We start from the raw sequence: 24,199 nt of genomic DNA, 5'->3' as shown, positions 1-24,199 counted from the left end.
GGATCATGACCTGAGCCGAAGGCAGTCGCTTAACCAACTGAGCCACCCAGGCGCCCTACATATTTTTTTTTTTTTTTAAAAGCATTTACTTGGGGTCATTTCTTCAGCAGGAGTGGTTAATTTACCCTGAACAACTCAGGTTTCTATTTATTGGAGCCCATTTTGACACATTTTGAAGATTCAACAGGGATAAAGTTTCCAGCAATGTCTGGTCCATATGAGAATCAAACTCAGCTGTTTCTGTAATACCACCATATAACAATTACATTAGTTAGTATTTGGTAAAATAACTGGGCAAATAATAGCAAAGAAATTGCTTTTTTGAAACAGTAGCCAAGAACAAGAAGAACAAAAAACTAGAGTCCTTGACATACGCCCAAATCCCACCTAGTTTAGAATGGAAAACTAAATAAGTTAATGTAAATTTTAATCAATTTTTAAAATTGATACATACTTCTACTGATTTCAAAATATTTTTAAAAGCTGAGGTAAAGATTTAGACTACTAATAACTGAAAACTTCTAACAGGACAGGATAAAAGTATGACTTCCCAGTTCTATTAATTCAATCCTGTGAAATCTTTACATAATGAAAATATGGTTCAAAAATAATGCAGACTATCTAAAAACATTAAGTAAAATAGGTGAATGACAATGGCCTTTCATTTAACCAAACTGACAAGCTGTCGCTTTTAGACTTGGAAAGTCAAGTTTTCTGCCACTTCAAAATACTTTCAGATTTCTTTTTCAGAAATAGATTAATATCCTTTTTTACCTTATCTTCTATCAACTTACCAGTATTTGTTCTGCTTCCTTTAGCTGTTTTTGTAGTTGCTGAATATCACTGTCTCTCTTCTCCACTTCCTTTTCTAAAACTTGCATTTCATGATGGATTTTTCCCTGATTCAGTGCCAATTTCATCAGTTCTTGAAATTCCCCATCTCTGTGAATTAACAACTCCAGGACCTGTCAGATAACAGTTGATTAAAGCAGACAGCAGAATAATGAAAAGTGACATTCCAACGAAGCAAAGAATCCACATGTGAATTCGCTAGGCTGTAAAATTTTAATACCTTCAAAGTATTATTCTAATCAATGTTAAGAATAAAAATAACCTATGATTATTTTGGAAAACAGATTAATATCAAGACTTTCTACTTTTTCTAATTATATGCTATTCTTTCATACAAACAAGTCTTCAGAACTACCAATATGCCAAAATGAGGTTTATTCATTTCCCAGGTAAGATAAAATTTTAAAGTCTTTCCTTAAAAATATAATGTAATGGAGGTTCCCCCAAAATCTTGTATTTGAGATGATTTTAGTTAACACCAAGAACTTTAAAAAATTTCTACAAAATAAAGTCTGATTAAAAAATGGGCAAAGAAACTGAATAAACATTTTTCCAAAGACATACAAATGACCAAAGGTACATGAAAAAGTGCTCAACATTACTAATCATCAAAACCACAACTGGATATCACCTCACACCAGTTACTAAGGCTATAATCAAAAAAACAAGCCGTAAGAAGATGGCAAAGATGTGGAGAAAAAAGAACCCTTGTGCACTGATGGTGGGAATGTTAACTGGTGCAACCACTATGGAAAAACAGTATTGAAATTACTTAGAAAGTTAAAAACAGAACTACCATATGATCCAGCAATTCCACTTCTGGGTACTTATCAGAAGGAAATGAAATTATTATCTCAAAAGGATATGGGCACCCACACATTCACTGCATTATTTACAATAGCCAGGACATGAATGCAAACTAACCGTCCATCAATATATGAATGGATAAAGAAAATGTGCTATGTATTTTTTTTCAGTTTTTATTTACATTCCAGTTAGTAATAATACAGTGTAATATTAGTTTCAGGGGTACAATGTAGTGATTCCACACTTCCACATACTACCCAGTGCTCATCAGAGTGCATTCCTTAATCCCCATCACCTATTTCACCTATCCCCCCTATCCACTTCCCATGTGGTAACCATCACTTTGTTCTCTACAGTTAAGAGTCTGTTTCTTGGTTTCCCTCTCCTTTTTCCCCACTACGATCATTTGTTTTGTTTTTTAAATTCCACATATGAGGGATGCCTGGGTGGCTCCTCAGTCGGTTAAGTGTCTGCCTTCAGCTCAGGTCATGATTCCAGGATCCTGGGATCGAGTCCCACATCGGGCTCCTTACGCAGCGGGGGAGCCTACTTCTCTGCCTGCTGCTACCCCTGCTTACACGCTCACTGACAAATAAATAATATGTTTTAAAAAAATTCCACATATGAGCAAAATCATATGGTATTTGTCTTTCTCTGACTGCCTTATTTCACTCAGCATAATACTCTCTAGCTCCATCCAAGTTGCTGCAAATGGCAAGATTTCATTCTTTTTTATGGCTGAGTAATATTCCATTGTGTGCACGCGTGCATGTGTGTATATACCACCTCTTTATCCATTCATCAGTTGATGAACATTTGGGCTTTTTCCATAATTTGGCTATCGCTGATAATGCTGCTATAAATACTGGGTACCTATATCTCTTTGAATTAGTAGAAAATGTGGAATGTATATACACAGAGAGAAGTATTATTCAGCCATAAAAAAGAAGGAAATCTTGCCATTTGTGATAACATGGATGGACCCTGAGGACATTATATTAAGTGAAATAAATCAGACGAAGACAAATACTGCATGATCTCACTTGCACGTGGAATCTAAAAAAGCCAAATTCATAGAAAAAGAAATCAGACTGGTGGTTGCCAGGGAGGGGGGTGGGCAAAATGGGTGAAGATGATCAAAAGGTACAAACTTCCAGTTATAAGATCAGTAAGTTCTGGGGATATAATGTACAGAAACTGTGACAACAGTTAACAATACTGCATTGTATACTTGAAAGCCGCTAAGCTTAGCAACTTTAAAAAAGTTATTAAAAATGTACAGAGAAAAAATGGAATAGAAATTTTCCAAAGACACCCAAATCACCAATAGGTACATAAAAAGGTGCCATGGTTTCCTGTCATCTTCTTAAAAGTTCTTATCACAAGAAAAAAAAAAACTGTAACTATGTGAGGTGATGTATGTTAACTAAACTTATTGTGATAATCATTTCACAATACATATATATATCAAATCATCATGTTGTATGTCTTAAACTAATGCAATGTTATATTTCTACTATATCTCAATTAAACTGGAAAATTAAAATAAAAAACCCCAAAGCGCTAAACAGGATACAAAGACATTATGACAAAATGCACAATTTTTTTAAAGTTACAAAATTGTATATAATCAACTATGATAGCAAATAAATGAGCAAAGTATTAAACTATAATGTAAGGAAACTTGACAATATAATTATAGTAAATGCTTCGTAATGGCTATCTCAGAGTTGAACTGATCTCAGAAATACTTTTATGGTAAATGTATGATGCTTAAAAAACTTTTACAGTTACACATTTGTGCTATTATGTTCAAGAAAATATATGACTCATATTAAACCTGTGACATCATGCACAGTATTGCTTTATGATGAAGATGGTTTAAAAAAGAGCAATTTCCAGAAATAGTAATAAATTTTCAAATGGGCACATCCCACTAATATTTAATAGTTTCAATGAAAATTATACAGGAATTCACAGTACTAAGTATAAGGTTTAATTCTGTCCTGCAGTGGTGATAAGAACTATTAATAAGCTCTTCCTATGTGTACTTAACATGCACTATCATAAATCCTCACAACAACCTTATGTGATAAGGCACTGTTATTTTTTAAGGACAGAACTGCTAGTCCTTACAAAGTATAAGAAAGGTTAGTGCTGATTGGGCAGGTCTTAGTTATGACCTACTGAATAATCTGTACCTCTGGCAAGCTTATAATAAGTGCCTAGGAAGTAAAGTCAAAACTTGTATTTCATTTTGCTCATTTTGTAATAAATCCTTATTTAATTTCACAGGTATTCATCAATAAAGTATCTGAGACTGGCATTCCTCTATTAACATATTTCTCTATAAGCTTTTTCTAAAAACTAAACAACATACAAAAAATAACTTTAATATCCCTAAAATTACCAACTTTTACTACTTATAGCTTTATCTAATCCCTCCTCTCCACCTGAGGGGATTAATATTTATTATTTATTTATTTATTTATTTATTTGACAGAGAGAGACATAGCGAGAGCAGGAACACAAGCAGGGGGAGTGGGAGAGGGAGAAGCAGGCTTCCCGCAGAGCGGGGAGCCCGATGTGGGACTTGATCCCAGGACCCTGGGATCATGACCTGAGCCGAAGGCAGACGCTTAATGACTGAGCCACCCAGGCGCCCTGAGGGGATTAATCTTTGAAGAAAAAAGTTTTATGATACTTCTCTATTGACAGTCAATCAAATTTCTCTGCCCTTAAAACATATCATAAGATAAAATTAAGATAATGATGGGGCACAGAGCTATCTCTTATCATTAAAAAGGTTAATCCTTCCCAGCTGTTTTAATTTTTTAAAAAATTATGGTAAAAAAACATGTAAAATGACATTTACCCTCTTAATAAGAAGTTTTTGGATCAGAAAAAAAATTTGCGTACTGTAGAAAATTACAAAGCACAGAAAGGAATAAAAAAATAAAAACTTGTAAACTTAACATCCACAAAATAACTTCTATTAACAGTTGCATGCTCTTTTATTTCTATTCATTTTCAAGCTGCATTAGGGGAACCAAGCCTATAATAAAAGGTTACCTTATGAGAGCATTAATTTTTTTTCTTTCAAGTATTGTTTTAATCTCCATTCAACAAGCTTTGTTGGTTGATTCAAAAGACAAAAATGAATAAACTAGAACTATAAGAGAAAATAATACTGCTAAACCCTTAAGCAGCTATTTTCTTTTTAAGCAGTGTTACCTAATGTAAGTTATTCAAAGAAAATACCAATTTAAAAGCTGTCATTAATTTAACAGAATCCAATCTTCCTGTTCTCACACAAAGTAAGTGTAAATAGGGAAATTGCAGAAATTATGGGGATTTCTTGTTTGTAATTTAAAAAGAAGCCACTTACCTGGTTTTCCTCATCAGGTGGCAACAACTTTTGGTTTCTTGAAATTGCCAACATTTCTATAAGTTCTCTAAAAAAGAAAAACCAAAAACCAAAACATCTTTGCAAAATAAATACAATAGAAACTATCAACAGATCTCTACCTGACTGACTTGCTGGATTCATGGTACCACAGCATGCTGAGTATTCACAGCCCCTGCCCCCCAGTGACTGTGCACTTGGACTCTCACCAGCAAGACTCAGTTGTGTTTGTTACCAGACCCATTTATGCAAGTTTTACTTACTACTGTAATCACATAAATATCCAGTACATAAATACCAATGAAATATGACTGTCAACAGAAAAGAGTTGTTTCCATAAAACACCCACTTACACTGGGTGGAGTCAGGGAAGGCTTCTCTAAGAAAAGCCAGCCATGAAGAAGAATGCTTGTAACTACATAGCTAGTTCAGGGGCCCGAAGATGGGTTTGAGGAAGTGTGGCCAGAATACAGTAGTAGGTACTGGGGAGCAGGATACAAAATGAGGACATGGGTAGTTAGGGAAGGGGCCAGATCACGTTAGGGCCTTGCAGATCACAGGAAAGGACCAGTATTTCATTCCAGGTACAATGAGAAGTGACCAGATCTTTTTAAACAGGGAGATGACATGAACTGATTTATGTTTTTAAGCAACCTGCTAAGCTATCTGGAGAACGGATTTTAAGAGGGCTAGAATGGAAATCAAGTTAAGTGGCTTCTGTAGTGTTCCAGGCAAAAAGATGATATTGGCTTTGACTAGATCCTAGCCACTAGGATTTAGTAATGCAAACAGGTGAAACATGTACAGACTCAGAATACATTTTGGAGGTAGAGCTGACAGTACTTGCTGATGGATTAAACAGACATTTTACGAAAACAGCGTGTTATATTAACCTTTTTCTTTACCCCATAGATGAGATATAAACAGTTGAGAACCTCTGGTCTACATAAAGGCTAGTTTCAGGGGTGGGGGTGGTGGGGATGGGAGGTACAGTGGGAGATGTGGAATGAGCCTTTTTCTGCCCTTCTTGCAAATCTGGGACTAGAAATCCACAGAAAACCTTAAAAGAGCTTGCCTTAGACACAAGAGTACAGTGGGAAGGAAAAAGCTGTAAGACTTAGTGCTGTTCAGTAGCAGTCTAGAACAAAGTGAAAACTTCTGTCCTCCCCAATGGTAAAAAGAGGCTGAAGGAACCCCTGAGCCCACTCACTGGTTACAGGTGTGGGAGATAGAGCCCTGTCCGGCTACAGAAGAAGCTGTACTCCTGGCATATCAAATTAGAATCCATCCACAATTCCCCACAGAAATATAATTTACATGGGGGTTAAATCGCATATTATTAATGGTACTACACTTCAGGTAAATTATAGATAAACAGATTAACAGGCTGGTGTGGAAACCTCAAGACTCCTATCAACATGGTTTCTGGAGGACAATTGAGTTCTGAGTCACAAACATGTTAAGAAAAACTTGTAGACTATAATTTGTGTTTCTATTTTTAAAATTCCTCCAAAGACTACCTCATTCTTTCACATTTTACAAAGTAACAAATATACTGATTCTCCCTCTCCTCCTGCCCCTCCCCGCTCATGCTCTTGCACTCTCAAATAAAAAAATACAATAAAATATGTTCCTCCAAAGACTACCTCATTCTATCACATTTTACAAAGTAATAAATATACTGAAAAGCTATATAACCAGGTAACAGTAGAAAATATATCCTAAATTTCAAACCCACTATTTTCTAAAGTCAAGAGGTTACATTAGTTTTTCTTTCCAATTTTTCATAAAAAATGCAAACGAGAAAAATTTCATTAAGAGGATAATGACGAATTTCACAGATCACAGAAGCAGTATATGCAGCTATATCTGATTGCTAACATAATGGGATTTTTTTCTGAAAGCCAATCACACTGGCATAGCCTCATTCTGTGAAGTCTCAGTAAGTCTTAGGTGGCCAAGCACAAAGTGACATCTCTTCCACTACCACCACCAACCATCTCCAGGGTCACAAAAGAGGTAAATTTTCACTCACTTACTGTCACCCAGTCTTTCTTTAGAGATGAACAATAACATGACAGATTAAGTCAGGAGAAAATCAGAGGAAAAGAAAAACAAACTTTTAAAGTAATGCTTATTACCAGGCTGCAAGGACCCCAAGAAAGAAGAAGCTTATCTCCAATTTGTCAACAGATCAGTAAGGACTGCAAATCAATGAGAAATCAAAGTGTTTTTAGCATTCCTGGGGAAAGGGCAATAGAACTACAGCTTCTTTTAGAGAAAGCAAAAGAGAACTCAGCACATCAACTAATCATGCACAACTACAGAGCTCAAGTGGGGAAGTTTCAGAAACAGATTCTTGAACATTTCATCAAACAGAAAATGCTATACTCAGGAATTAAGGAAACAGTCAAAGAGGGAGAAAGATAAACTGGTCAATTTACAAGACAATTTCAATTTGGTCTCAAATTAACACAACTGATAAATTATTTAATTATGCTATCTCAAGCAAAGAGTACATGACTATCATGTATATGCACTTGGGCAGGTACCAACAGCAGCAGGAAAACACACCTCGCATACACAGAGCTATAGCCAAATAATCCAGAGGCAAGATCTTAAGGTTGACTACCGAGTTGTCCAATGTCAGAAGAAATTTTCAAAGACCATTACCCTGTATGCATAGGTTCAAAAAAACAGTCTCCGAACTTGGTGAGTATGAAATACATACCAGGGTCACAATAGAGACATATTATGTTACAGCAAGTAAACTCAGAGAAGAAACGAATTTACTGGGCTCCAGAGTAAAAGGGTGAGAAGTAATCGTTCATTAAATATACTAAGGCAAAGATCTGACATTCAAAGACCAAGATTCACCCAGAACAAAAGGCAGCAGACACTACTTCCCAAAGGGGGTGTCACTTCTTCAGAAATAAACATATTTACAGAAAAGTGGCACACTAAGCTAGACATTTGGACTTTATCTCTCTGGGCAGCAGGAACCTACCAAATATTTTAAAGCAGAAAAGTGATATGAGAAGTCTTTTGAAAAGATAGCCCTGCTCTTGGGCAATATAGAAAGTGCAGAAGCATAAAGACAAGTCGGGAGTCTGCATCAAAAGATAGGACGGTGGGGATGGGAACAAGAGGTCAAATCTGAGCAACATTTTAGGAGGAAGAAGCAAAACAATTTCAACATCCAAGTGAATGTGAGAGAGTTAAAGAAGGCTTCAACTTGACAAACTACCATGAACGATGGCAGAGTTAAGAGGAATGACATCCCATTTCTTCTACCTCTTCCATACTCGCTGCACTCCAGCCATCCCAAACTTGGAACTGCACCAAGTCGCGCGTGCTCATGCCTCCAGGCGTTTGCACCTGCTATTCCAGCTACCTGCCGCCTACAGAGTGCGGTGAACTCATTCTTCCCATGCAGTCCTTTCTCCAGGAAGCCTGCCCTGACTACAACTGAGACAGGCACCTATAGTCCTCAAGTTCCAGTAACCCGGGGCGCACGCCTCTGATTAAAAACGCACCATAGTGTCTGTTTACGTCTGTCTCTGCCCCTTGACACTGGGCTGCTCTATGTCCGCATCTAGTCTCCCCCTCACTACTGTCTCCCAGCGTCTGGGACCCGGGGCGAGGGGTTCCTTAAACATCTGTCGAGAGTTCGTGGACGAAGGTACTCACACCTGGCGACCTCTAAGGTCCGCTACGATTCTGACAGTGTCGGGGTTCCAGGGTCACTGTCATTACTAAAATGTCCTCTAAGGGGGGGAAATGCCATCTCGGAGTCCCGGAGGGTTGCGGACGTCAAGTCCACCATACTCGTGCACCGTCTTTGGGGGCGCGGCCTCTCCCGCGGAGCCCCAGGAACGAGCACCCAGGCAGGCGCGGCCGATCCACAGTCAGTCCTGCCGGCCCAGCCCAGTCAGGTCCTCAGACCGACGGCATTACCTCGACAAAACTTCCAGATCTTCCAGCGCAGACAGCAGCCGCTCTCGCGTGCTGTTACCGCCGGCCGCTCCAGAGCCGCCTCCCGGCCGCTCCTTCTCCTTCTCTCCACTCGAAGACGCCGCCATCCTCCCCACAGGCCCGCAGCCGGAGACTGCGCAGCTGAGCACCGGCGAGGAGAGGCGGGCTCCGGAAGCGGAAGCAAGGGTCACCGAGGCGGGGGAGAGAAAGAGGCCAAGGCCACAGCGCCCTCTATGCGCCTGGAGATGCACTGCGGGCGGCGGCGCCATCTGATGGGCCAGCGAGGGGTTCTCAGGTCCAACCCAGGGAGGAGAGCCAGAGAACAGGCAGGCACAACGCGTTCTGGTTGTCCTGCGCCTTATGGTTTTCAAGTAGGAATGGGAGGCTCAACGGATTTTAAGCATTTGAGGAAATTGCGTAATGACCTACGTCTTGTATCAGTTTCTTTGTGAAATGGGCTGGTGTCAGCATTAACCTAGCTTTAGTCTGCATCCCTATAATGCTAAACCCACCTTCCTGTTTGGGCTCTCTTAGCGGTTGTAAGCACCTTGGGACAGGGACCATAATCTGTCTTTTTTTCTTTATTGTAGTAAAATATACATGCCATAAAATTGACCCTGCTAATCATATTTAAGTGTACAATTCAGTGGCATTAAGCACATTCATGTGATTATGCTATCAGCACCACCCATAACCTCTTTCCCTCTTGCAAAACTGTAACTCTGTGCCCATTAAATAACAACTCCCCATTTCTTCCTACCCCAGCCCCTGACAGCCACCGTTCTACTTTCTCTCTCTAGGAGTTTGACTACTCTAGGGACCCCAAATAAAAGAAATGATACAGTATTTGTCTTTTGGGGATTGCCTTATTTCACTTAGCATAATGTCTTCCACTTTCATCCCTGTTTTAACATGTGTCAGAATTTTCTTCTTTTTCAAGGCTGAATAATATTCCATTATATATAGATATCACATTTTGCTTATCCATTCATCCGTTCAGACACTTGGGTTACTTCCATATTTTCATAACCATCTTTATAATCGTATATCTCCCAACAAAGTGTTTTGCTCTTTGATCAAGATGAATGTTGAAGTGAATGAATCAATATGGCACGTAAGTGGTGGTTTATGAAAACAGTTTAAATAATCGATATAACACAGATCCTAAAGTAAAGCCAAAACTCCACCTTAACCCACTTTTCCTGGAGAGAGCAATGTAGTCGGAGACTTTCCTTGCCAGGAAAACCCAAAGTTGCAACAGTATGGGGAATGTGGTTTCTGTATCAGGCCACGTTGTAATTTTAAAAGATGAGATGGAGAGGTGTCACCTACGGAACAGCTAGGAGTGAGGCAGGAGTACCTTTCTCCATCATTCCATCATCCTGTCCTCTGGACGTTCTTTTGGAGGTGCTGAGCCTGCTTCCTGCTGGGTACCCAGACTTGAGGATTTTCTCGAGGACTCATGCTATAAAAAAAAGCCATTCATAGCAACTGCCATATAATCCAGAAAGCTGATTCATTCACTTACAAGGAAAAGTAATAATGCCAACGACAATTTTACTTACAGACAAACTTATATAGGAAGAAAAATTATCACCAGAATGTTGCTTGGTAAACTTGGATTCGAACAAATGAAGATAGATAAAAAAATTAACTAATGTAACCATCAGGATTTGTATCGCCATAGCATAGGGATGTTTGTGTCAAAGGATTGGAATATTTGTGTTCACAGGTCAGGATACTTCTTCCCCAGACAGTGCAAGAGAAGTGAGGACACCTTTTCTTTTCCAACCATCCCCCACTTCAGCTCTTTGCTAACCCCTTCTCTGAATAGAGTCAATTGTCAGACAACGGACTATATTAGATTTAAGCTTCCTAATGATACTTGTATTCTAAACATGCCTCCCAGTAGCTCTGGTCAATCATTTCTTATGTTAAGTTTCAGAGGGGCTAAACTCCTGCAGTCTGTGTTGATTTTGTTTACTCAGTTCTCACAGGTTCATCTTGGGCCATGATTATATTGGGGGGAGGGGAGAGATCCTATTAGTGTAGCTTCCACATAAAAATTCTGGGAAGACTCTCATCAGTTAAAAAGGACCAATTATAGGTCCTACTTTACAGGCGTGGAGGGTCAGTAGATGGACAGTATATGTGTGTTGTGAACTCCAGACCTCCTCAGATTTACTACAAAATCATATCCACATTGAACCTTGTCCACAGACTGAAAAGTAATAGCATTTTCTACAGGTATACTCTTTTGCAAACTGCAGATTCTGGTGTGATAAAGAAAATATGAATTATTTTTTATATATTATAATTAATATGAGTATCATATATTTTAATAGTATCTAGATAACTAATTCATGGTAATTCTGAATGTAGTTTCTCAATCTATAGATTCAAAGGGTAAATACTACCTTCTTGTGAAATGTTACGTGTTTAACATGGCAGGCACTGGACTGAGCACTTAAAAAAATGAACTCAATTAATTTTCACAACACCTCCTAGAGGTAAATACTGTCATTATCCCTAAATTACAGATATTGAAGCTGAGGAGGCAGAGAAATTCAGAGACTTGCCCCAAATCATACAGCTAATAAGTGGCAAAGGTAGGACCTGAACACAGAGTCTGGCTCCAAGGTCTATGCTCTCAGCCGCTGGTTATCCTGTCTCTCTTTTAATTTTTTTTTACAAACTTTATTTAACACTTCATGAAGTGGACAGCCTTCTTTTGGAGAATTGCCTGTCTCTCTTTTTAAAGAAAGAGGTGTCTTTATGCATTGAAAAAGAATTGGGAACCTCTGGTCTAAAATGCAAGCCCTTGCAAATGCACAGTTTGGGATTTTGAGTAAAAAGCAGCTACAAACTTTTGGTGTGGAGGTTTGGTTATGAAGTAGGAAATTCAACTGACCTGTCCCTAAGAGTCAGCAAAATACAGTGGCTACATATATTATGTGTATTTTTTTAAATTATTTTTTTATTTTTATCAAGCAATATATATAAAGGTCAAAAAGTCAAATACTGCTCAGAAGCTACCAAAACCCAAAAACCTCTCAGTCATACCTCCTCAGCCCCCATATCCTGTGACATCCTGCTCTCCCTAGTGGCAACTACTCTGGACATTCTTAACTGTTTCTTCTATGCTTTGTTTCCCTATTTTAATTTGCGTATATTCTATATCTTTATTCAGCTCTTTTAGAAATTTCTTTCCTGTTATGTTGAATAAGGATTTCATATCTCTTTCATGCCCCTTGCCCCCCTTCTTCTGTCCTCTCAATAGATAGAATCCAATTTTTTGTTAAATCAATAGTCAGTTCTTTCCTTGCTACACTATTATTTACATATAATTATGTAATTATTATTTATTTGAGATGCCTAACAGATATTCCTGTAGAGATTTTGAAAAATAAAATGGAAAAGAACAGAAAATGTCTTGGACATCAAAGCACATGGCACTACTTTGTGCAAACTTTTCAGTTACATATTTATGTATGTGTGTACTGGGTCAGATATAAAGTATATATTTTTACTGTGGATTGAAAAAGTTTGCAAGCACTGGGGACTAAGGAGGACACCAACCCTACCTCTTAGAAAAACAGCTCCTTCCACCTGAAGGGCCCCCAAGGGAGAATCTGTGTAACTTTTATATTCTGGGGGCAGAAAGGTGAAGCAAACGTGCATTGCATAGATGGACAGTGTTATAGGCTAAATTGTGTGCCCTCAAAATTCATATAATGAAGCCCTCACACCCCAGTATCTCAGAATATAACTATATTTGGAGATAGGGCCTTCAAGGTGATTAAGTTAAAATGAGGCTGTTAGGGTGGCCCTTCGTCTAATCTGATTGGTATTTTTACAGAAATATGTGAAGACAGCCAGAAGGTGACCTTCTGCAAGCCAATGAGACAAACCTCAGAAGAAACCAAACCAAACCTTGATCTTGGACTTCTCGCCTCCAGAACTGTGAGAAAATACATGTCTGTTGTTTAAGTCAGTCTGTGGTATCTTGTTATAAGAACCTTGGCAAACTAACACAGAGAGGTTGCAAGTCAACGGACACCTGGAGATTTCCAAACACTGCCTTGCTTATGCCTTTGACTTCCCTGAACTTATCTTGATTTGTCCTCCTCCCCTGGCAAGACCGCACATTGGGCCAAACGAGCTGCAAATGGCTCTACATGAGACTGGGCATCCTTGTTCAGACCCTCTCTGCTGTCCTCGACACAGTTTCCCACCATTTCCTCTTTCTCCAAACCTCCAACACCTCCTTCCCCTGATTCCCACTCTCAGCTTAGGACCTTGCTTTCTAACTCAATGAGAAAGAGGAGAAACCTGAACGTCCACACACTGTGGCCACCCCAAGTGCCACCCCAAGGGCCACCCCAAGGGCCACCAGCATTGTGCACCTGTGCCCTGCAGCTGGGCTGGCTACTGCCCGTGCCCTTTCCCTGCTCCAAGCCAGAGAACATTCTCTCTCTGTAGCTCTATCTCTCTGAAGGCATTGCACCAGTGGTCCACCCACCTTCCAACTGTCAGTGTTTCATCCTGTACTTATCATTCCCATCACCATATCTGCTGCTATTTTCCTACTTTTAGAACATGCTTATCCCACTTTCCTCACCAGCAACCGCTTCACTTCTTTGCTCTCCTCTGCAGCAAAACACCTACAGTTATCTAAATATTTTGTTTCCAATTCCATTCCTTCCTTATACCCATTTCAATTAGTTTTCATCCTCACTTCCCCACCAAAACTCAGATTGCAAAGGTCATTGAAAACCACCGTGTTGCTCAGTGTGATGGTTGGCATGCATTGTGCTCAATGGCTCTGCAGCTCTGCACCTGTCAATCACTCCCCTATCCTGGAGAACACTGTCTCCACTTGGATTTCTAGCATGCCAGGCTCTCTTCTTTTTTCCTCCTTCCTCCCTAGTCTCTCCTCTCAATCTCTCTGGCTGGTTCCTCCTCTCAACCCTGATGTCTACACAGAGGAGCGTTTGGGGGACTCTTCTTAGTCTTCATTTCCACCAACTCACTTTTGGTTGTCTCACCCATTCCAGGGGCTTTATTTATTTATTTTATTTTATTTTATTTTAAAGATTTTATTTATTTATTCATGAGAGACAGAGAGAGAGAGAGAGAGAGGCAGAGGGAGAAGCAGGCTCCCAAGGAGCAGAGAGCCCGATGCGGGACTCGATCCCAGGACCCTGGGATCATGACCTGAGCCGAAGGCAGACGCTTAACCATCTGAGCCACCCAGGAGCCCTCAGGGGCTTTATTTTTTAAGATTTTATTTATTTATTTGAGAGAGAGAGAGAACACGAACAGGGGGAGGGGCAGAGGGAGAAGCAGACGCCCAGCCGAGCAGGAGGCCTGATGCGGGACTCAATCCCAGGACCCTGAGATCATGACCTGAACTGAAGGCAGATACTTAATCAAGTGAGCCACCCAGGTGCCCTGAGGGGCTTTAAATGCTATCCATAGGCTGACTCCCAAATGTATATTTCCCACCTAGACCTGACCTCTGAATTCAGGCTTGTATATCCAGCTCCTACTACATACTTCTGTTATCGCACAGAGAACTGGTTCTGAACTCAGGTGGGGCTACACCCTGCTGGAAAATCAATACTCGAGACACTAGTGCTTCGAGGAAAGGAACGGTTGCTCTATTCAGGAAGCGGGGGGCGACCTGGGAAGATGGTGGACTAATGTTCCAAAGACCATCCTCCCCATCCAGGTGAAGCTGGAGGGTTCTAAAGGAGAAGGCACGGGAAATGGAAGGGCTGCTCCGTGCTTGAGAAGCAGGTGCCCCGGCGGTTAGTCCGAGGTGGACATGACCCTGAACAGACTTGCTGGCATCAGCCGCGGCTGTTTTCCAATGCAGTCAGGCCTTATCTTCTGGGAAAGTCTGGTCCTTCACTCCTCAAGGCCAGTGGTCTACAAGTCTCAAGGGAAGTAGGTTAGCTCTCTTGCACACCAAGGGACTTCGGTCAGCCAGCAAGGAGTGCATAAGCTTGAGGCAAGTTAGCCCTTGAGACTGGTTGGAGGGCTGTACACTTCCACCTGGGTGTCTCAAATATATAGGCAAAACCGAATTCCTGATCTACACCCCCCACCCCCAACACACACAACACTACCTGCAGCCCCCCTCAACCCAGTTGATGGCAGCTTCTTCATTTTCATTGTCCAGGCAAAAAACATAGGGTTCTTCTTGACTCTTCTTGTTTCTCACACACCACATCCACCCAGAAATCAAGATAGTTCTACCTTCAGGACATGTGCAGGACTGGTCCATGTCTCATTTTTCCACTTCTAATCACAGGCCCACATCTCCATCATCCCTCAGCTGCGTTTACCTTCCCACTGTTCTCTCTGCTTCTCCCCTCACATCTGCGGGCTATTCCCAACACAGCAGTCACAGGGATCTCTTTAAAACTCAAGTTAGAGCATGTTATTCCTCTGCTCAAAGTTCTGCAGTGGCTCTCCTTCCACTCAGAGTAAAAACTAAACACATTGACCTATGAGGCCTGGCACCATCTGACCTGGCATTGCCCTTCTGACCCTTCCTTCCTTGCTTCCCTCTGCTCACTCTGCTCCAGCCATTCCAGTCCTCAAGCACACCAGAACAGTCCTGCCTGAGGGTCCCCTCACTGGCTAGTCTCCATGCCTTCATCCGTTGGTCCCCCAATAGTCAAATGGCTAACTTCTCACTTCCTGCAGGAATCTCCCTTTCGCAAGGAGGTCCACCTGGTTGTCCCTTTTCCTACTTCAATCTACCCCCACATTCCATTCTCTTTACCCTGCTCTGTTTTTTTTCCATTGCATTTTTCATCTTCTAACATTCTGTAAGTTAGTTGATGTGTATTTTGCTAATTGTCGCTTCCACTGGAATGTGAGCTACGTGAGGCCAGAATTTCTTGTCTTTTGCTCACTGATATGGCCCCAGTGCCAAAATGCTGCCTGACACAGGGCAGGCACCAATGACTGTTACTGGGTTTGTTGTTGACAGAGGTGCTAAAATCACCAAACAGTCGATATCTGTAGTTTTGCCTCTAAATGGTAACACTTTATTTTCAGTCTTTTCTGTCCATATTCTCCTTGGGAATTCTCAAAAGCAACTCCAAATATTTATAAAATCCTCAACCAGAAATGGAATATTCCATTGACAGTGGTCATGGTTACTCTGCAACCCAACAAACACTAGTCCTAAAGCTTGTTTCCCCAGCCAGTTACCAAAGTAAGTTTGAAGGCTCATGTTCAAGGTCAAACCCACTAAAAGTGATGTAGAGAGTCAGATTCAGGCAATTCTCTCCCAGGTGTTAGGCCGTGAGAAAAGGAAAACAGGCTCAATACATTCATTAACTCTCTTCAAGAAGAAAAAACCTTGAAACTCTACTTCAGAGCATGGGCCTCAGAGCCTCTAATCCCAGGTGAAAATAACACTCAATTCAGGATCAAGCTTCCATCTCAAAAACACCATTTATGGTTTTTGAAACCATGAATTACCTCTCAAAAAGCTACTGGGGGAAGAGGTGGTTTCCCAGCAACTAGCTGGCTTTTAGGACAGCAACTTCAGTTTTTCCAATCAATTGCAAAGCCTCAAATGTGCCATTTAAACTGTCCTTTTTTTTTAGAGAGGAGGGGGGAGGGGCCGAGGGAGAGGGAGAGAGAGAATTTTCTAGAATGAACAGACCTTCTATAAATAAAGTCTTGTCTTCCTGAAATTCCCCAGGCATCATTGAAAACTAAATACTTCTTAGTAACTCAAAGGAAAGGTGGGTAACATTATTGGCCTCCTTTCATAGATTCATTTATTTTTTTCAACAAATATTTATTAAGCCCTGTTTACATGCCAGGGACCACACTAAATGCTGGGCCTGTAAAGGTGAACAAGACAATAGTGGTCAAGGAAGTCTTCCTGGAGGAAGTGAAAGCAGAAACTCCTAAGAAAGCAGATGGGGCAGAAAGACTGGCAGGGATAGAGGAAGGAAGAACTAGAGTAAGGAGTTAATGTCAGAGAATGGTTAAAATATCCCACCAACTTTTTTAAAATTTAATTTAATTTATTTATTTGAGAGAGAGAGAGCAAGAGAGCAAGACGTGGGGGGTGGGGAGAGGAGCAGAGGGAGAGGAACAAGTAGATTCTGTGCTGAGTGTGGAGCCTGGCGCAGGGCTTGATCTCAAGACTCTGAGATCACAACCTGCGCTGAAACCAAGAGTTGGTCGCTGAACCGACTGGGCCACCCAGGGCCCCCGGTTTGTGCCAATTTATGACAGCAGTCCTAGGGAACTCATACAAGCTGGTTTGAATGAGTAGAAGTTTTCAATTCGATTCTAAGGAGATAGGGGTTCATTTCTTCTCATACAGAAAGCCACTTGCTAAGTGTTTCTTGGGCGCCTGAAGACTCATAAACTGAGTGCATTCATGTTAGCAGCATTGATTTGTGCATCATGAGCTGAAATAATTAAAAACATGTTGTGCTCATTAGTAGAAGCTGAAAGAGACCTCAGAGGCCGTCTGCTCTAGTCTGACCCCAGCCTGGGATGAAACATTTTCTGGTGGAGGAATGCTAGCCTCCTCACCCGTCAGCCATTTTCATTTATTTTGAACCCAAAGGTACATCAAGATAATTTTCACACATTGGGCTTAACCTGTCTTCAGAGTAATAAGTAATACATAAGTATTACATTTAATCTGTCTTTCACAGAACAGACTGTCAAGGTTTTTTTTTCTTTCTTTCTTTTTTCTCAGTGTGAACTGTATTTATAGAATTAACAAGGGGAAAAACAGTTATGTTTTCAAATATGCATTTCGAAATTCTCAGTTTTAGATTTCAAAATAAAACCTGAATAATTCATTTTTTTAAAAAAGGGGCTAAATATTGTGCTGGATATTTATATATAACTATTATTTTGTTCTAGTTTTATTGAGATACAAAGGACATATAATATTCTATAACTTAAGGTATACAACATAATGATTTTTGTATATATTATGAAATGATTACCAGAGTAAGTTTAGTTAACTTCCATCACTCAAGTTTCTCTCTTTTTTTTTTTTTAAAGATTTTATTTATTTAATCATAAGAGACAGAGAGAGAGAGAGGCAGAGGGAGAAGCAGGCTCCCTGCTGAGCAGAGAGCCCGATACGGGACTCGATCCTAGGACCCTGGGATCATGACCTGCGCCGAAGGCAGATGCTTAACCATCTGAGCCACCCAGGTGCCCTCAACTTTCTCTCTTAACTATGATCTCTTAAAGTGTTTTTTCTTTTATTATAAAAGTATAAAAAATAAAGGCAAACCAAAAGAAAAACATGTTCATCTTTAAAAATCTGGAAAACATAAAGAAAAAAATAAAATTACTTGTTAACCCACCATTAATAGACACATATTGTTACCATTTTACTATATTTCCTTCCCACCTTTTGTTTTCCATACCAATCATCCCTAGTTCCTTCAGTAGCTCCTCATTTAAAAGGGTTTCTAGATGTTTCAGCACTCTGATTACTGTCTCTTCCGCACATTCCAGTTGGCCCTTCATAAAATGTAGCAATTCAAAGTGAAGATGATGCTCCAGCTAGTTTGCCTACAGCTGAATAAAATGGGACTTCTCTTATGCTCTGGAGAATCACTGCAGTAAAGTTAAGAGACCAGAGCCTTTGCAACATTGTAGGACTTAGTTCAAATCCTGATTCCATTGATTTATGGCCTCTGCATTTCAGGTTCCCCATCTATAAATGTTGATAATCGTACCCCTTTGAAAGCTTGTTGGAAGGCATAAAATAATATATATAAAGTGCTTGTTCCGTGATATGTGGAAACATTGTAAGTTATAATAATAGCTAACGTTTATCAAGCCAAGTACTGTTTAATACTCTATAGGTACAATTATTCTCCCTGTTTACAGACAAGGATGCTGAGGCCCAGAACGTTTAGGTAACCTAGCCCAGCTCACACATCTTGGGAGGTCACAGTCCAAATTCAGAGCCTGTGTTCTTCACCACTACGCCATATTGTACAGCAACTAACATTATAACTGCTTTACCTCTCTCAGTGCATACTAGAATTACAGTAACTTTTTTGGAAGTCATAAAATTTTTACTGATTCATTTTAAGTTTACAATTTATTAAAACAATTTTTTTTAATTTTATTTATTTGTCAGGGAGAGAGAGAGAGAGCACAAGCAGGGGAGTGGCAGGCAGAGGGAGAAGCAGGCTCCCCACTGAGCAAGGAGCCTGATGTAGGACTCAATCTCAGGACCCTGGGATCATGACCTGAGCAGAAGGCAGACTCTTAACTGACTGAGCCACCCAGATGTCCCTAAAACAATTCTTAAGTGGAAACAACCAATATAATATGTCTTTCAATATGTTGAATAAGCAATAGAATAAACAAACATTGGTATATCCATATAATATATTACTATTTATCAATAAAAAAGAATGAGCTATCAAGCCAAGCAATGACATGAAAGAATCTTAAATGCATATTGCTAAGTGAAAGAAACCAGTCCAAAAAGGCTACATTCTGTATGATTCCTTTTATATTACATTCTAAAAGAGGCTTAACTATTGAGATGGTAAACAGACCAGTGGTTGCCAAGGGCTCAGGAAGTGGGGAGGGTTGAAAAGGTGAAGCACCGAGGATTTTTTAGGGTTACAGAACTATTCCATATGATGTTGCAGTGGTGGATACATGACACTATGCTATTGTAAAAACTCATAGAACTTTAAAACATGAAGAGTGAACCTTAATGTATACAAATTTAAAAAGTTGTTTAGGAGGTTGGAAGACCCTAGGAGGGAATGCAGAATGTGATAAAATCATCTAACTATATTATCAATGTATGAAACAACCTCACTGAAGGGGGTGAGTATAAAAGGTGCTGATCTAAGTAACTTTCATCTGTAAGACTAAAGGCAAAATAAATGATATATAAGCATTGTAGTCTAGTTAATAAAGGCTTTTTTTTTTTGTCAAGCGAGTATAGGTTAACAATTCTGAAACCACTATACACGTATATTGGAATTGAACAGGTAAGTAAATAGAAGGCAGATGTGGGAGCCAAATTTCTCACATGGAGGTAGGATGTTATAAATAAGCAAGGTGACAAGGCTAGAATAATCCATATGGTAGTGGATTGGAGTTGGACACATCAGTGTGAACTCATGTTTACTTAACAGAGATACAGATGGTTAAAAAGAGCAATATTTATGTGTGTGTATGTTTGTGTGTGTACTCTGATTAGTACATACACATATATTTCTTTGATCCGTCAGCTGGAGAGGGCCTGGAAGCAATGATCCCTTTCCCCTGGTAATAACAAGCACACTTAGGGTCTAGATCTTGGTTCTTGGTTTACAATACCATTCTTCATTTCCTTGGAGAAATGGCTGATTCTAGCACTGGGACAAGAAATATACAACATGAACCTGGGCATCTATTTAGTGCCAGAAAGTAAGGAATTGTTGAAAAGAAAAGAAAAGATCTACAATGGTGAGGTATGTCAAAGGGTCATAAGAGCCAACTGAAAGAGTTCCCAATGATGGAAGGTGGAACAATTTGAGTAACAAAATAAGTAACACAGTATTGAGTTATAACCTAAAATATAAAATAAGTATCCATGAGTCCATGCTGATGTAAATAAATGATTGGATAAATAAATAAATTGGGGAGGATCGACAAATCTCTCATGTAGAATTCTAAGTAATTTATGTAGCTACTCTACCCTCAAGGAGTTGGTGCATAAACTCCCTGCTCCCTCAGTGTATGCTATTCATGGAAACTTCCTTCCAAACAGTACAGTCTGGAAAGGGTGGGGCGGGGGGTAGAAATCTCACAGTTGAGAAATCTGACAAATACTACCTCAGCCAGGTGATCAAAATTAATATCAGCAGTAATAAGTCAAGTAGGTAGTAAGTACCCTTGATATAATGTGATGAGAATGGCATTTTACTGTTGTGAACTTCCTCCAAACGCATAACCTCATCAAACAAATCCAACTGAGGGACATTCTACAAAGCAGCTGACTTCTCCAAAATGTCAAGGTCATTGGAACCAAGGAAAGTTTAAGAAACTGGCACAATCAAGAGGAGTCCTAGGAGACATGACAACTAAATGTAAGGTAGTATCCTGGATGGATTCTGGAAAAGAGAAAGAACACAAGGTAAAAACTAAGGAAATCTGAATAAAGCATGGGCTTTAATTAATAATAATGTATCAGAATTGCTTCATTAATTGTGACAAATGTACCTATAAGATATTAATGGTAGGGAAAACTAGTGTGGCATATATTGGAATCTCTCTACTTCTGATTCATAATATTTTCTGTTAGTCTAAAATTATTCTAAAATAAAATTTTATTTTTAAAAATTCTGGTAGCGCCTGGGTGGCTCCATCGGTTAAGTGTTCGACTCTTGAGTTCAGCTCAGGTCATGATCTCAGGGTCCTGAGTCGGGCTCTGGCTGAGTATGAAACCTGCTTAAGATTCTCTCTCTCCTGCTCCCTATGCCCTTCCCCGCCCCTCACCACCCCCCCCCCCAGGGACTCTACTCTCTCTCTCTCTCAAAAAAAATTTTTTTTTCTGATGTTTTTCAGGTAAACTACCATTAAACCGTGTTTAAGTGCTCAGCAATGTTTACAATATCATAATTTATGTAATTGTCATTCAGAGCAGAACAAAGCAGGATATTAATGTCATAATCTCTTCCTATACAGTTTTAGTTTTTCCAGTAATTTCTATTTCTTTTTCTTCTTGTAATCTCTTACAATAATTCTCCATTTATTTTTACAAAAGTTCCAACGTATCAGATAGTTTTCATACCCCTTTTTTTTGTGGAAGCCTTGCCTCCCAGAGCCCTCTGGGGCCAACAAAGACAATTTTGTGAGAGGCTAACTTAATATAGTCTTCTGGTGGTATAACCTGATTTAAGGATAGAATTTAAGGTAGCTGGAGGAATGAATGAATTAAATACACTTTAAATGTTCTTTCCTGCTTTTCTCAGCTAGTGTTTGCTGAATAAAGTCAATATAATTCCAGTCCAAAGCAAAGATATGTGATATTTCAGTTAGCCCTAATAAGCTTAATGCATTCAAGAATCTTCTGGGATGGGGTGCCTGGGTGGCTCAGTTGGTTAAGCGTCCAACTCTTGGTTTCAACTCAGGTCATGATCTCAGGGTTGTGAGATTGAGCCCTGCGTTGGGCTCTGGGCTCAGTGGGGAGTCTGTTTGAGATTCTCTCTCCCTCTGCCCCTCCCCCCCCACACACTCATTCTCTCATAAATAAATAAGTAAATAAATAAATAAATCTAAAAAAAGAAGAATCTTCAGGGATGCAGCAGCCATCATTCAACAAACCAATGGTGCTGGGGTATGACCAATTAACCAGATACAAATCCACCTAATTATACCATTACCCACATGGCTTCAGTTGGTACACAAGGAATTCATAATAGATTTTGCCAAATTCATGAACTTCAAGTACAATATTTTAAAAAAATTCTTCTATATCTAACATCCCTAAACAACAACAACCAAAAAAAAAATGTTTGAGGACAAAGGAACATTTTTTTGCATGGAATAATATATGTTTAAATTTATTATTTATTTTGTTGGCCATGTCTTTTTAACTTCATAGAACCAGTACCTACCACATGGTAAAGGTTCAGTATTTTTATTGAAGTTGGTTGACTTTCCTAGTATCTTAATGTGAAGATCAGTTTTACATTCATTTTAACTTTTATTTTGTCCAAGATGTAAATATTTGTTTTGGCTAGATTAAGGGAGATTTCCCAGAAAAGTTTCCTTTTTGGCTGTTACAAAGTTAGTTCTCTTCCTGTCTCTAACTGTGGAGACAATTCAGAAAAGATTAACTGTAATCTCCACGTTGCCGGTTTGTTTTTCATTTCCTTGTATTTCAAATCCTGTTCATTTTTGTGTGTTAGCCCCTCGTATGATAGGCAGATGCTTAATAAATGTTTACTGATTTGATTTAATTTAGGAAAAAACCTTATGAGCTAAACCCTATAGTTCAATTGGCAAAATTGGCCTCAGATCACCTTAACCTTGTCTCTCTGAATGTTTATCACAATCCAGAGAGTACTGTATGACCCTGTGTGCAAATGAGTCACTGTATCCCCTGCAAAAGGCAGAGATAAATATCAAAGTGCCAGGAAATGAAGAATTGAATCCACCTCAAAACCACCAAATTTCCAGCCCGTTGAGCCTTCTCAATAGAACTACATCATCATTCTTTCCCATTTTTCCATTTACTTTCAAATACGTTTATCCTTATGTTATCTGATTTCAACCCTGGCCAGAAGATTTTTACCATTAAAGGCATATGGATGAGTTTTCTGCTAAATGTTTGAATAAAAGCAATGAGGTTAAAGGAGGTTTCTTGGCACTCATCAGGGCGGAACAGTAGCTTCTTTGTCTTTTCAGATTTTCTGGTGCTTGGCCCTTGCCTCTTCTTGGATAACTTGTTGCTCTTGGACATGCTGGGCCTCAGCCAGGTCTGGTCCTCAAACCAACCCACAAGTTATTCCCTTTAGGCAGCCCAAAGCGGGCCGTGAGCACAGTGACCCTCTGTCCTCAGCAGTCAGGCTTCCAGAGTGGCCGGCCCATTTTGTGAATCTAACACCTGATATAAAATTTCTAATTACAGACACCAAATTCTCTCGCCTAGGAGATCTGAAAATGCAAGCTCCACTCTTTGTTAGGACCTTTTATTTTCATTGGAAAGCCCCTGCCAAATGTTGGCCACATTTCACTCTGTCTGATCCATGCTTTTTATCTCTTCTCAACCAGACAAACGCATAATGCTTCATTTGCTGGATGACCAGGCAATCCATCCATTTCCAAGGTCGACTTGTACACAATGCTCCTGCTGGGCCACTGTGCTGTGCAAAGTGCTCCAAAGGTATTTCTCAGGTTCTGGCAGGATTACCATTCCTCAACAAAGGCCTTACAATTTCAAGGGGAATTGAGATCATTCAGTTTCAGCTGCATCAGTGGTTCTTCCCTGAATCTTTAGACACCAATGTCGGATTTAGAGATAAAATGGTGAAATAGGTTTGATGCCGGATTTAGAGATAAAATGGTGGAATGATGGTACATAAACATTTGACAAGTGGCCATTCTGACACATGCATATTTAAA

At 39.7% G+C, this 24,199-nt stretch overlaps 1 protein-coding gene and 1 long non-coding RNA gene across 2 annotated transcripts in view; one reads left to right on the top strand and one right to left on the bottom strand.

Annotated features, from left to right (window-relative positions):
* MED4 (mediator complex subunit 4) overlaps positions 1–9,195 on the bottom strand; it is a 13,908-nt gene extending 4,713 nt beyond the window's left edge. The window contains exons 1-4 of the mRNA XM_081815504.1: positions 9,023–9,195; positions 5,048–5,114; positions 795–965; positions 375–387 (exon numbers count right to left, since the gene is read on the bottom strand). Of these exons, the coding sequence (XP_081671630.1) occupies positions 375–387; positions 795–965; positions 5,048–5,114; positions 9,023–9,147 (376 nt within the window). The 5' untranslated portion in view covers positions 9,148–9,195. The remainder of the gene's footprint in view (positions 1–374; positions 388–794; positions 966–5,047; positions 5,115–9,022) is intronic.
* A 98-nt stretch (positions 9,196–9,293) lies between these two features.
* Positions 9,294–23,961, top strand: LOC145720765 (uncharacterized). Its single transcript, XR_014143978.1, has 3 exons — positions 9,294–9,411; positions 12,900–13,003; positions 23,849–23,961. It is a non-coding gene; the product is annotated as an uncharacterized LOC145720765 (long non-coding RNA).
* Positions 23,962–24,199: the final 238 nt, after the last annotated feature.

This window comes from Leptonychotes weddellii, chromosome 3 (genome assembly GCF_054177405.1).
Source record: "Leptonychotes weddellii isolate Sample4059 chromosome 3, ASM5417740v2, whole genome shotgun sequence".
NCBI classification, from domain to species: domain Eukaryota; kingdom Metazoa; phylum Chordata; class Mammalia; order Carnivora; family Phocidae; genus Leptonychotes; species Leptonychotes weddellii.
Note: the sequence above shows the minus strand (reverse complement) of the source record. Positions and strands in the feature narration are given on the sequence as shown.